The sequence below is a fragment of the Mastomys coucha genome, unplaced genomic scaffold (genome assembly GCF_008632895.1).
Source record: "Mastomys coucha isolate ucsf_1 unplaced genomic scaffold, UCSF_Mcou_1 pScaffold12, whole genome shotgun sequence".
NCBI lineage: Eukaryota > Metazoa > Chordata > Mammalia > Rodentia > Muridae > Mastomys > Mastomys coucha.
Window position 1 is genome coordinate 18,250,751 of NW_022196894.1, and position 14,107 is coordinate 18,264,857.

The 14,107-nt window shown below is 45.9% G+C and overlaps 1 protein-coding gene across 1 annotated transcript; it reads left to right on the top strand.

Annotated features, from left to right (window-relative positions):
• Positions 1-635: 635 nt before the first annotated feature.
• On the top strand, positions 636-10,441 carry Eif2b5 (eukaryotic translation initiation factor 2B subunit epsilon). Its single transcript, XM_031363426.1, has 16 exons — positions 636-907; positions 1,843-1,967; positions 2,844-3,029; positions 3,111-3,288; positions 3,377-3,457; positions 3,708-3,785; positions 4,001-4,313; positions 5,970-6,115; positions 6,346-6,487; positions 6,608-6,709; positions 7,210-7,317; positions 7,462-7,552; positions 8,118-8,241; positions 8,925-9,050; positions 9,854-9,964; positions 10,080-10,441. Exons 1-16 carry the CDS (start codon positions 728-730, stop codon positions 10,137-10,139), a joined length of 2,151 nt encoding a protein of 716 aa, XP_031219286.1. The 5' UTR covers positions 636-727; the 3' UTR covers positions 10,140-10,441.
• The last annotated feature ends 3,666 nt before the right edge of the window (positions 10,442-14,107 follow it).

Below are 14,107 nucleotides of genomic sequence, written 5' to 3' on the forward strand. Positions count from 1 at the left end.
TGAGGGAGGGAAGGAGGGGAAACGACCTAGCCCATAATCGGTGCGTGATCGGTAAAAATTTACTGCTTGCCTCCACGTTCAGTATTTGTGCAGATCGTGGTTTCCCTCCCAAAGACGCCAGATCCCCTTAGATTACTAGACTGCAAGTGGACAGCTACATTTTATTTCTAGATTTATGTGTTTTTGCCAGCTTGTGTGTATTCCACAGGTATTCAGTGCCCGGTCAAAAGTGTATCGGACACCCTTGAATTGCAATTGTGGATAGTTGCTTGCTATTACATGAGCGCTGGGCACAGAACTCGGATCCTGTGCAAGAGGAATAAGTGCTCTTAACTGATGAACGATCTCTCCAGTCACCGAGAACTACAAATTTTACTATGCTCTGGGCAGAGAAGCCGCAGGCTCCTGCCCGACAAGCACAAACCTATTTAGCTCGCTGCCATCTTAGCTTGTGCAATCAAACAGTACTCACTAACCGGGTAGACAACAGTGGGATCTCAACCCTCCGTGGTGCTTGCACCACCCAGTACCGCCTACTCATACTGAACCGTCAGCCACGCCCCGACTCAAACCAAGCACGGGTGGGTGGGACCTGCTGGTACACACATGCGCACTCCTTCCTCTTTCTCTCCCTGCTATCACACCTTCGCGTTTTGACTGCAAGTCCTTTTTGTCCCCTACTGCGTGCCGTGTGGCTTCCCCGCGGACGTGCTGGCTGCGAAGCAAAATGGCAGCCACTGCTGCGGTGCCTGGCGCTGCGGCCGGCCGAGCGAACAAACGCGGCGGCGGCCCGGGCGGTGGTGGAACCCAAGGTGCGGAAGAGGAGCCACCGCCGCCCCTCCAGGCAGTTCTAGTGGCCGATAGCTTCAACCGCCGCTTCTTCCCCATCTCCAAGGACCAGCCTCGGGTGAGCACCCGGCACGCGAGCTGCTTGCGGGCCTGAAGGGTAGCGGGGCTGCAAGTTGCCACTGCCGCTGGTTAGTGAAGCGTGCTCTGGAAGTAACCCTAAAGTTGAGTTTATCTGGTTGGGAAAAGGTGGAGAGACTGACTGAAACCTCGATGGCTGTACGACCAGATGAGTAGCTAGCAAACATGGATTCTCGCAGGGTTGTCTACCCAGCCTTGGGAAGGATGGAGAGGGCTGTGTGTAGAATCAGTGCTTGAAAGAAGCCTTCCCATGGGGAAATTTAGTAGCACAAGAGGAGACTCCACTGCCTTTAACCTTGCAGGGCATGGGCAATTTTAAAAACTGCTTCAGAAAAGGCAATGATAATATATACCTAAAGGAAAAAAGGCTAGATCTCGACCTGGTGCGGGCCGATTTCCACCCATCTGCTGAAAGGGGAACCCAGTGGGTTGCCATCAGCCTCGGAATTGCCTAGACGTAGGAAATTGGTATTAGGCTTGCCAACTACTGGGTCACTTAGCAATCCATAGTTCACTCAAAGAGGGATTTGCCTTTGACTTAAGAATTCCTAAAGCTAATGACTGTTCATTTTTGACAAGTGTTTGAATGATTTCTGTGACTGCTAGTGGCAATAGAAGGAAATTCTATGGAGAAGACCTTAGTGCTTAGAGTTCTAGAGCTATGACTTAGGGTCAACATTTGTCTTTGATGCTAGCACTGGTCTCCTATAACCTATCTGTGTCTGATACTATGCCTAATAGGCTCAAATCCCAGTACCTTAGACTGAACCTTAGAGCCTGTTTGCTTTAGAATAAAAGGATAAAGCAAACTATAGTGTCTGCAAGCACTGGTGAAAGAAACATGGTTGCAGTGGGGTACCCAAAGTATAATCATGGCTTGAAGATCTCAAGAGTTTTTCATATCTTGCCCTATAGGTCCTCTTGCCCCTGGCCAATGTGGCGCTAATTGACTATACTCTGGAATTCCTGACTGCCACGGGTGTACAGGAAACATTTGTCTTTTGCTGCTGGAAAGCTGCTCAGATCAAAGAACACTTACAGTAAGTAAACCTTCAGAGTTTTTCCTTTCCATGGTTCACCGTCTTGTTCGAGTTCTTCCAGGATGGATTTGACAAAGTAGAGACATGAGGAAGAAAAAACTGAATCTGTTCTGAGCTCATATAAGGTTTAGTGTTTTCCTCACGCGTCCTGAGGTGGCAAGCTGCTGGAGCTTTCTTTGCCTTGAGTTTCCAGTGACGGGAATTAAAGGCTTGCCTGTGGTTTTCTGAGCCTTTCAAAGTTTGTTCCTGTGAGTTGTTTTCTTTTCTTTTCTCTTCTTTTTTTTTTTTTTTTTTTTTTTTTTTTTTTTTTTTTTTTTTATGGCTCCAGAGTGTATGTTATTGGAAGAGCATCTTTATTTTCCCACTGAATTTCCAAATACTGTCTGACCCTCAATGACAAGAACAAGTCTCCCCCTGCCCACCTTAGTGTCAAGCCCACAGTAAGTTCTTAAGAGATGCTTGTTAAAATTTGGAAGAGTCAGCCTGGGAATTTATGAGTTTGGGAAATAAAGACTAATATACCCAACATGTTTTCCATATTACAGTGTTTAAAGTTGATATAGACTCAGAACAAGAAAGATGACATGAAAAAAATATGTTCCCAGAATACTTTCATACCCTAGATCTCATAAGATTTTGAATTCAAAGTCACATTTGAAGACAGGAGTCAAGATATAGGAAGGAAATTTCTCAAACACATAAAACTAATGACACTGGATGCTGAAACCATTTATTATGCTTCATTCGTCTCTTTGAAGCCAGGAACGCTGGCAGGAACCCAGGAACGCCACAGAGGAGTACAAACGCTGAATGGAGGTCAGGTCTGTGATCGCCTGTTCTGTTTAATTTACTGTTAATCTCATCACTTTCCTACAGGAAATCCAAGTGGTGCCATCCTACGTCCCCCAACGTTGTTCGAATAATCACATCAGAGCTATACCGATCACTAGGAGACGTCCTCCGTGACGTTGATGCCAAGGCCTTGGTGCGCTCAGACTTCCTCCTGATATACGGAGATGTCATCTCAAATATCAATATTTCCAGAGCCCTGGAGGAACACAGGTCAGGCTGGGAAAGAAGGCAGGGACAAGACTTAGGAACCAATAGAGTCCTAAGACTCACTCTGCCTCTGGTTCTTAATAGGTTAAGAAGGAAGCTAGAAAAAAATGTATCTGTGATGACAATGATCTTCAAAGAGTCGTCACCCAGCCACCCTACACGCTGCCATGAAGACAACCTAGTAGTGGCTGTGGACAGCATCACAAACAGGATTCTTCACTTCCAGAAGACCCAAGGCCTCCGGCGCTTTTCATTTCCTTTGGTAACTAGGCGTCTAGGGAACTCAGGTAGGAGAGGAAGGAGCTTCAAGAAGAGAGATGAGTTAAAGCCTTTGCAACTTCTCCCCTCAGAGCCTGTTCCAGGGCAGTCGAGACGGAGTGGAAATTCGATATGATTTGTTGGATTGTCACATCAGCATCTGCTCTCCTCAGGTGAGCTCTCCAGAAGAGGGCTGCAGAGCCAAAGAGAACTCCCGAGGGCCTCTTAGTACTCCCTTTCAAGGCCAGCGTGTGCATCTTTTCCCTCTTTTTCTTACTTGGTGTATAGTAGAGAGGTATCTCATTCCCAGTATACTGGGAACCAAATCTAGGATTTTGTCCCACAGCCAATTATTATGGGTTTGATAGCTCTCTGGGCTTGATACTGGTGAAGTAACCGTAGCATGCTCTATTTTCCCCATAGGTAGCTCAACTCTTCACAGACAATTTTGACTACCAAACTCGAGATGATTTTGTACGAGGCCTGTTAATGAATGAGGAGGTGAGCAAAGCTTGCAAAACCTCTGGAGGAAGGGTTTATCTTACTCTGGTAACCTTTGGTTCCCTTTTGTGTTTCATTAAGCCTGAGAAAGAAAACTCAGGCCGTTTGACTATGTCAGTGAGAGACAGAGAGGGACTGAAAAGGCTAGAAAGGTAATGTACTTGGGGCTTGTCCTCCTGCCTTGCTTGATTGGGTAACCGCCCCTTCTCATTCAGATCCTTGGAAACCAGATTCACTTGCATGTGACAACTAGGGAATATGGTGCCCGGGTCTCCAATCTACACATGTACTCAGCTATTTGTGCTGACGTCATCCGCCGATGGGTCTACCCTCTCACTCCAGAAGTAAACTTCACTGACAGCACCACACAGAACTACACTCATTCCCGACACAACATCTACCGAGGGCCTGAAGTCAGCCTGGGCCATGGCAGCATCTTGGAGGAAAACGTGCTTCTGGGAGCTGGCACTGTCATTGGCAGCAACTGCTCCATCACCAACAGTGTCATTGGCCCTAACTGCCACATTGGTGAGCACAGGTGGGGAACCTGGCAGTGGTCCTATAGATATGGGGCTGCAGTGTGTCTCCAGAAGCTAGGGAGGATGCCAAGGGATAATCCTTATAAATAGGAAACTAGAGTGCCTATCCTAAGGAAGGAGCAGAGAGATGGAAAGGTGGTTCAGCCTGTGTTGTTCTTGCAGAGGACTCAGGTTCTATTCCCAGTATTCATATGATAGCTCACAACTCAACTGCAGGAGGATCCAGTGACCTCTTCTGATCTCCTCAGGCACCAAACGTGTACATGGTGTACATACATAATTCGGGCAGAACACTCACACATGTAAAGTTAAATTGACTAAATCTTAGGGTGAGGAAATATGAAGAAAAAGAATGCTTGCTGGTGCACAAGTTTCTGTTTGTCTGTTTGGTTTTGAACAGATGGCCTTGAACTCAAAGAGACCCAAGTGCTGGGATTAAAGGCATGAGCCACCACACCCAGTGTTGCTTACACTTACAGTCCCAACTCCTAGGAGATGGAGGTAGGAGGATTACAAGTTTGAGACCATCCTGGAACTATCTATCAAAATTTGTCTTAAACAAAGGCAGGAGGGCAGGACAAAGGAAGTTAGTTGGCTACAGTTGTGTATGATCCCATCTACTTTGGAGGACAGATTGAGTTCAAGGCTTTGTGGCCAGCTTGGTTTTATTTGAGATGGGGTTTCTCTATATAGTCCTGGCTAACTTGAAACTCTGTAGACCACACTGGCCTTGAACTGACAGATCTGCCTGAGTGCTGGGATTAAAAGTGAGCACCAGCACAGCTCTGCCCAGTCTGTGTAAGGTCACATTCTCAAATGTCCCCTGTGTGTTCACATTTGGAGGCAAGTGGAGAGTTAGTGTATACTAATAGCCTTTGCTCAGTCATTACAGCTTTCAAAAGGCTTTTGCATGTGTTAGTTCTCTTGCCCCAGGAACATCTAATGTAAGGCAGTGCTGGGACCTAAATGCTGGTTGTGGGCTTTCTGTGTTCTTTTTTTTTTTTTTTAAATAATGTATTTATTATTGTTTTATGTACATTGGTGTTCTGCCTGCATGTGGGGGTGTTGGATCCCCTGGAACTGAACCTACAGACAGTTGTGAGCAGCCATGTAGGTACTGGGAATTGAACCCACGTCCTTTGGAAAGACACCCAGTGCTCTTAACCACTGAGCCATCTTTCCAGCTCTCTCCATGCTCTTTTTGCTCTCCCTTAATCACGGTATTCCTCTTGACAACTCACTTTGGTTCAAAAATATGAGACTACTAATAGTAGTAGACCTTAAAAGGGCAACAGTAGGATTCATATTCTGTAATACCTCTCTATAGAGGTGGAGCCATTGGATTCTCCTTGTAGGTGTGAACATGATTTATAATAAGGTTTATAGTTCATTCCGAGAAATCCTGAGGGTTCTCAGATTAAGCCATACGTATAGTGTAAAATTATTGTAAACTTAGTAGAGGATGGTCAGTTTGCTCTTGGGGCTGCCCTTGGAAGGGACTGGATGTTTCTAATGTTGGTGGGTAGAATATCAGCTAGATGGGAACTGGGCTGGGGCTGGTGTCAATCAGCCTTGTCCTCTGTGAAGGACTCTGTTTCGGATGTGGAGCCCTGAGTGACCAGAAGTCCTCCTCATTCTGAGCCAGGTGATAATGTGGTACTGGACCAGGCCTACCTATGGCAGGGAGTTCGAGTGGCTGCTGGAGCACAAATACACCAGTCTCTGCTCTGTGACAGAGCTGAGGTCAAGGAGCGAGTCAAACTGAAGCCACACTGTGTCCTCACTTCCCAGGTAAGGCTTGTCCAGGCTGTGCACAGCCCCTGAATTAAATAGTGGTTGTGCCAAGTCAAAAGGGACCACACTTCCCCCTGTAAATAAGCCTGCAGTGAGAGCCCAAGTTTCTTTGCCTTCTGCTTAGCTTAGTATAAAACTAGAGCAAAACAAAAGCATTGTTCTGAATGTCAAGATACAGTTCTCCTCATGCACTATGAAGTCTGTGCTGCTTGCTTCTTTTCTCTAAGGTGGTAGTGGGCCCAGACATCACGCTGCCAGAGGGCTCGGTGATTTCTTTGCACCCTCCAGATGCAGAGGAAGATGAAGATGATGGCCAGTTTAGTGATGATTCTGGAGCTGACCAAGAAAAGGAGAAAGTGAAGCTGAAAGGTGTGAGGCTCAACAGGTGTGGGGCATCTGTGCATCTCTCTGTCCCCTAGAACGACATGTTTCCTTCCAGAAAGATGGCTGCTGCTGCTGGGCCTTCTCAAAAGTCAATGCCTTTTCCAGGTTACAATCCTGCAGAAGTTGGCCTTGAAGGCCAGGGATACCTCTGGAAAGCTGAGGATGTAAACTCGAAGGAAGATGAGGAGCTACGGCAGAGTCTCTGGGGTGAGCTAGACCTTACACCCACCTGTCTTCTACTTACTCTGAATAGTCTTAAGAACTTTGAATGCCTTGGAATCCAATTATTGGACCTTCAATTCATATTGACAGGATACATATTGCTAGCTGTCAGTATCGTTTTGATAAAACTGTGTGTGTGTCTATGTATTCGGGAAGTAGAGGTGATAGACCAACTTGCTGGAGTTGGTGCTCCCCTTCCACCATGTGGGTCCCAAAGACTGGTAGCAAGTGCCTTTACATGCAGAACTACCTCACGGATCCCCTTCTCTTCCATATTCCCCTTTTAAACAATAGGCTCTCAAGCCCTAGCCTTGAACTTGCTTCATAGCTGAGAATGACCTCGAGCTTCCTAATCTTCTTACGTCCATTTCCTTGGTGTACACAGTGCATAGCACACCTGATTTTGTGTGGTGGTGAAGATCAGAGCCAGTCACGCACTCTACCCGCGGAGCGGCGTCACTGGCTCCTCGTTTCTGTGTTCTTAGGACTCATGATCAAGATGGAGGAGGAAAGTGAGACTGAGAGTGAGCGCAGTGTGGATCCTGAGGAGCTAGACAGCCGAGCAGGCTCCCCTCAGCTGGATGACATCAGAGGTGTGAACAAAGTGGGGATTCTGTTCTCTGCTTGTAGCATCTAGCCACTGGCTCAGTTCCTCCCAGAGAGGCTTTGGTGTAAAGTCAGAACGAGAGCCTTAGAGCAGAGCATTCCGGAAACCCAAGCTTGCTCTTTCCTTTCAGTTTTCCAGAACGAGGTCCTGGGAACGCTGCAGCGGGGCAGAGAGGAGAACATCTCCTGTGAAAATCTAGTCCTGGAGATCAACTCTCTCAAGTAAGACCTTCCTCCTGCTTGCTCCCCTGAGTTGCTGCAGGAGCAGACCTTCCCCCCCAAGCCTTGCTTCCGGAGTAGTAGCCTGGATAGAAGGCCAGGAGTGTTTGGAGCAAGGAGAACATTAGCACCCAGCCTCAGCGGAGATGTCTGTCAGATCCTAGTCTTAGAGCAGTGAACCCCTAGAGCCATGCTGTGTATCAGCTACTTCTGCTGCAGCAAAATGGCCAAAATCAACAACTTAAGGAAGGAATGGTTGATCTTGCCTCACAGTATGAGGATACAGTTCACGGTGGCAGGAACTGGATGCAGCTGATCACATGGCCTCTGCAGTGAAGCAGCGGAAGTGAATACTGGTGCTCAGCTCCTCCTGTTTTTTGGTTTTTTTTTTTTAAGCCTGGGACCCCAGCCCAGAGAACAGTGACACCTACACCTAAGAGGGGTCTTCTCACCTTAACCCAATTTGGAAACTTCACACATGTCCAGAGATTTGTCTACTAGGGTGATTTTTGGATCCTGTCAAATGGACCATCAATATTAACCATAATTCACACTCATCTCCCCACAGGCATGCCTACAACATTAGCCTAAAGGAAGTGATGCAGATTCTGAGCCATGTGGTCCTGGAGTTCCCCCTGCAACAAGTAGATGGCCTGCTTGACCCAAACCGCTACTGTGCCCTGCTGCTTCCTGTAAGCAAAGACCAAGGCTGTGTGCAAGGGATTGAGTGGAGACAGCTGAACATCTTTGTACTGCTTGTCTCAAAAGGAGATAGGAGTAGGAAGGCTTGCTCTTGGGTATATATGTTGCTTCTGGGTCTTTTCTCCTTGTCTTTGAAAGGTGGTTGGTTTCTAGAGGAGCATTAAGTGGTCCAGAGTCCAGTAATATTTAATACTGAATCTTCTTTGAGACTCCAGAATTGAGAACATTCCAGGCCCCCAAAAAGAACATTCCCTATCTGTAGTCCAACTCTTCCAGGAAGTTAAGGCAAAAGAGTTTCTGGAACCCAGGGCTTTGAGACCAGCCAGGATGACATAGCAAAATTCTCTCTCAAAGACCAAATAGTCTAAAACAGCATGAAGATCAGACCTGGTGTTACAGAGCCCACAGTGATTAGACCAGAGCAAGATTAACCTCTAGGTTGGAATTTTGAGACGGCAAACAGCATTTATCTGACCCCCTTTTCCCTTCCCTGAGAAATGTCATCTTTTCCCCAGCCTTGTGTGGGAACAGTTCCCAAATGATCCATGCTGCCTGCATCATCGCCCGCTTGTCCTTCCGTGTCATCAATATTGTGTGTGTTTGTTGTTCAGCTGTGGGGGCATACTAAGGAATATACATTTCCACCATCACTACCCCCCCTTTTTTTTAATAGCTGCTCAAAGCCTGGAGCCCTGTTTTTAGGAACTACATAAAGCGTGCAGCTGACCATTTGGAAGCATTGGCGGCCATTGAGGACTTCTTCTTGGAACATGAGACTCTCACTACTTCCATGGCCAAGGTGAATACCATTCCAAGCTTTGTATCCTGTGTTTGTCTTGAAATAGGCCTTCATGACCCCCACAGAGATAAAACTGAAGCTAACTTGAGGCTAGTATAGAGTGTGTTCACTGCACCCTCTGTCCCTAGGATTATGCTTACTGCTGGAGTAATGCAGTGCAGACCAGGCCAATGCTTGTGAGGCAGCCATGGGGACAGGGGGATGGGAGTGGGGGGGTGGGGGAGGAGGAAGGGGGCTGTCTGAGGATGCACTAAGCAGACACTCAGCAGGAGGTCCATAAGTCAAAGAGTGACTTTCTTTGTTTTGGGTGGACAGTAATGATATGGCTTTTGGTATTTGTTCGGTTTTGGTTTTTGGGGTTTTTTCCCCAAACTGGCCGTAAACTTGTTAGGTAGTTCAGTTTGGATTCCTGAACCTCCTGCCTCCACCTCTCAGGTGCTGGAATTACAAGCATGTACCACTATGCCCACTGTCTTGTCTGTTTTGAAGAGGCTTCTTTCTTTCTTTCTTTCTTTTTTTCTTTTGGTTTTTTGAGACAGGATTTCTCTGTGTAGCCCTGGCTGTCCTGGAACTCACTCTGTAGACCTGGCTGGCCTCAAGCTCAGAAATTTGCCTGCCTCTGCCTCCCAAGTGCTGGGATTAAAGGCGTGTGCCACCACTGCCCAGCCTTGAAGAGGCTTCTTAATAGGTGGTAGGAAGCTGAGACCCTGGTAGAGGTGCTAAGGGCTTCTCTTAATCCATTATGCTATTATATCCTTGCTAGATAGAGGGATCCTGAGTCATTCTTTGCTGACTCTTTGTAGGTCCTGATGGCTTTCTACCAGCTGGAGATCTTGGCTGAGGAAACAATCTTGAGCTGGTTCAGCCAAAGAGACATAACTGACAAAGGCCAGCAGTTACGTAAGAATCAGCAGGTATGCTGCCCTCCACTCTAAACTCTAGGACTCTGGCCAGAACTGCTTATCTGCTACAGGAGCAGTAGGAATGTATGTTTCTCCCCTACCAGCTGTCCCCTCTGCCTCTTTACAGCTGCAGAGATTCATCCAGTGGCTGAAAGAGGCCGAAGAAGAGTCATCTGACGACGACTGATGGTGACTGCCGGATCTGTGCATCTTATTGGCTGTCCTCCTAACACAGAGCTAACAGAAAGCTAGCTACAGAAGCATGAGTGGCTACGACAGACTGAGAATTACTGGAACAGAAGTTGCACCTACAGTATTCTTCCTACTGCTGACAACCTTGTGCTGCTCGTCCTGACTGAATATAGGATGAGAGAAGTTAGACTGAACTAGGGGAAATCTAGACAGACCCTGCAGTTGGGGGTTGGCCAGAGGAAGTACTTTGTGTTCCAGCTTTCTCTCAGGGAACAGTAAAGAGCAGCTGGTCCTCTCTGTTGTTTGTATTTGTTAATATTACAAAGAGGAGTGTACTGGGCTTCTAACAGGTAAGAAAGTATATGCACTTAGTTGCTTTTAGCCAACACCTGGAGGAGAGGGAGAAGGGTTGAAATGGCCACAAGGTGGTGCTATGCTACCTAATAGATTCCATTCCCCTAGCTCATGGGACATGAATGGCTGACCTGCCTTCCCACGCTCAGTAGACCAGTCTGTGACCCTGCAGTGGTAGGTCAGAGCCTATTTCTGTAGCTTTTCCTGGTCTAAACATTCTTTTACTGGTGATGGTGCCAGGCATATTTGAAGCCATCTGTCTTTTCCAGTTGACCCACTTCTGGTTCTGTCAGACACTGGGCCACATTCATCTTAAAGGATTAGGAAATCCACCCAGTGTGGTAGTACACACCTTTAATCTCAGTACCCTGGAGGCAGAGGTAGGCAGATCTCTGAGTTCAAGGCCAGCCCAGTATCTAAGAGAGCTACACAGTGTATGGGTAGGAAACAGAGGAGAAGTGGATAAAGAAATGTTCCTGAGATGTTATGAATCTTACAGGGTGTAACTAAGAACTTTAACCTTATAGAAGAACTCTGTGTGCTTCAATCCCCTGTCTCAGTGAAGTGGACACTGCCTCAGGAGCAAATGCCATGAATGAACATTCTGATAACACAGAAGTCAGTGTGCTCTCACCTTGGCCCCAACCCTGTGAAGTACATTTTCTGATGAGATAACGCACAGTTCAGAGTCAGTCATAGAGGCAGAATTTGCTACTGACCTGACAACTAGAGTTTGTCACGGTGCTAGATGGCTCCCATAACTCAACTCTCTCCTTTTGTCAGGTCTTTGTGGCCCTCACATAGAGTGAGTTAGTAAGTTTCTCTTATGACAGACTATAGTAAATGTCATGGGAGTAACAAAGGACATCACACACGCACACACACACACAGCATCATAGAAAGATAAGTAGTGCCTTTGTTTCAGTTGAGTGGAAAAGAATAAGCTTAAAATGGGGTTGGGATGAGGATACTGAACTGGACTTGAGGTACTGGTGAATTTTTGAAAAAGAAAAACAAAAATCTTGGGACATACTAGTTAGCACTCAGAAGTTTAAGAATTCCAGGCTAAGCTGGGTGGTGGTGGCACACACCTTTAATCCCAGCACTTGGGAGGCAGAGGCAGGCAGATTTCTGAGTTCAAGGACAGCCTGGTCTAGAGAGTGAGTTCCAGGACAGCCAGGGCTACACAGAGAAACCCTGTCTCGGAAAACCAAAAAAAAAAAAAAAAAAAATCCAAGCTGGCTGAGGCTATGGAGACCCTGGCCAGATACAGGATCTGATACCTGAAGAACATACAGTAATGGTTGCCTGGACCTAATGGGACAATTAAAAAGCTACGAGACATCTCTGATCTATTTAAGATAGTGACACAGATCAGAAATAACAGAACTGGGTGGGTGGCATGAGCCACCACCACCCAGCCAACAGCACTTGCTCTTACAGAGGACCTAGGTTCAATTCCCAGCACTCACTAAGAATAACTTCACTTCCAGGAAGCATATGATACACAAATATACATGTGAGCAAAACATTCACATGAAATCTAAAGTTAGTAGAATAGTAAAAAGTGACTTAGGTGATTCTTGTTGCTAATGTAGAGTGTTATTAGTAAGAAGTAAGCCAGTGTAAGGTCTAGGGCCTCAGAAGGTAAAGACTGGAGATAGAGGAGATGGCACAGAAATCCACTTATGAACAAGTTCCTACATACACATGCCATTGTCCCTGGCGAGGCCAGCCAGATGATTAGTCTCTTCTCTGCAAGAAGCAGGCAGCTGGGTCACCAAAGAAACGTGTTCAAGGTCGTGACTGGCCAGGCGGTGGTGGCGCATGCCTTTAATCCCAGTACTTGGGAGGCAGAGGCAGGCGGGTTTCTGAGTTTGAGGCCAGCCTGGTCTACAGAGTGAGCTCCAGGACAGCCAGGGCTATACAGGGAAACCTGTCTCGAAAAAACAAAACAAAAAAACACTGCCTTGGATGAAATCAAGAACAGAACAGCTTCAGTAGATAAAACAAGAAATTCAGGTAACCAGACCAGAAGACAAATATTTTGGCAAACTGCTACAAATAATCAGAGACCAACGCTAAATGTACAAATAAATGGCATTGAAATTGAAGGTTTAGTTGGTGTAGGAACAGATATAACAGTAATTTCACCAAAATCTTGGCATCCACATTGGCTTCTTCAGGAGCTAAGTATGAGTACTTAACTCATAACTCATAAATATTTATCTCAGGTAAAACCAAGTGCAAGATGGGTTAAGAGTATAGGGCCAGAAGACAAATAGAAAAATTAAAGCCATCTGTGGCTAAAATAGCCATGAGTTTATAGGGGTATGATTTGTCTCAGCAATGGAAAGCACAAATTAATATTCCTCCAATCTCAGAAAGAAACCATAAAATTAGTAATGTTTCTAAAAATATATTTAAAGGTACTATCAAGAACAGTCACAGCCCATTTAGGCTGTCCATAAGCAGGACAAAATAGCTGTTGATCTTTCAGAGGTTCCAACCTTTAAAAATGATTAACTGGCCCAGCAGTGGTGGCGCAGGCCTTTAATCCCAGCACTTGGGAGGCAGAGGCAGGTGGATTTCTGAGTTCATGGCCAGCCTGGTCTACATACAGAGTGAGTTCCAGGACAGCCAGGGCTACACAGAGAACCCCTGTCTCGAAAAAACAAAAACAAAACAAAACAACAAAAAAAAATGATTAACCGACAAACCCATGTGGGTGGAACAATGGCCTTTGATATTAGAAAAATTACTGGATTGGAGAGATGGCTCAGTGGTTAAGAGCACTGACTGCTTTTCCAAAGGTCCTGTAACCACATGGTGGCTCACAACCATCCATAATGAGATCTGATGCCCTTTTCTGGTGTGTTGGAAGACAGCTACAGTGTACTTACATATAATAAATAAATATTTTTTAAAAAGAAAGAAAAATTACAGGCACTAAGACAGCTGTCATAGAGGGGAGAGAGGAGTATAAAGAGTTCCCTGAGCCTGGTATACTTATTTTTATTCTCTCCACACATGCATAAATAACAATATATTGGATAGGTAAAATCTGAAATATTGAATGAGTAAGTGGCTTAGAGAGGTTGTAATATAGGAAATCTTGTTATGAAGTGAAATTGTCAAGAATTTCTCTGTGTAGCCCTGGCTGTCCTGGAACTCACTCTGTAGACCAGGCTGGCCTCAAACTCAGAAATCCACCTGCCTCTGCCTCCCAAGTGCTGGGATTAAAGACACGCGCCACCACCACCCGGCCAAAATTACATTTTTCATTCTTGCTTTCAAAGAGACCCATCAAAGGATGCAGTGAGCCTCACTAAAATAGGAATAAAGTATCCAAGAAGACAAATCTAGCTTGGAGGAGAAGTGAAGGGAATCTGGGGATGCAGAGAAGTCCCAAATGACAGCTGGAGAGCTAGAGGCAGCAAGCAGTGTTCACCCGAGCAAACAGAAAGTTCCAGGAACAAAGCTGCATTACCTAATAGATTGGACTGGGTGAACAAAATGTGTCCTGAAAAACTACTGCATTGTATGCAAAGAATTAAGTGGTTATGTCTTTTAAAAAATAAAAACGACCAAACAAACCAAGAGAAGCAA

What these genes read in the sequence shown, in the direction of transcription:
- Eif2b5 (XM_031363426.1), top strand. Translation starts at nt 728, where the DNA reads ATGGCAGCCACTGCTGCGGTGCCTGGCGCTGCGGCCGGCCGAGCGAAC. An exon ending in AGAGCCCTGGAGGAACACAG is followed by an intron (nt 3,030 to 3,110) that starts GTCAGGCTGGGA and finishes GGTTCTTAATAG; the next exon opens with GTTAAGAAGGAAGCTAGAAA. An exon ending in ACTGTGTCCTCACTTCCCAG is followed by an intron (nt 6,116 to 6,345) that starts GTAAGGCTTGTC and finishes CTTTTCTCTAAG; the next exon opens with GTGGTAGTGGGCCCAGACAT.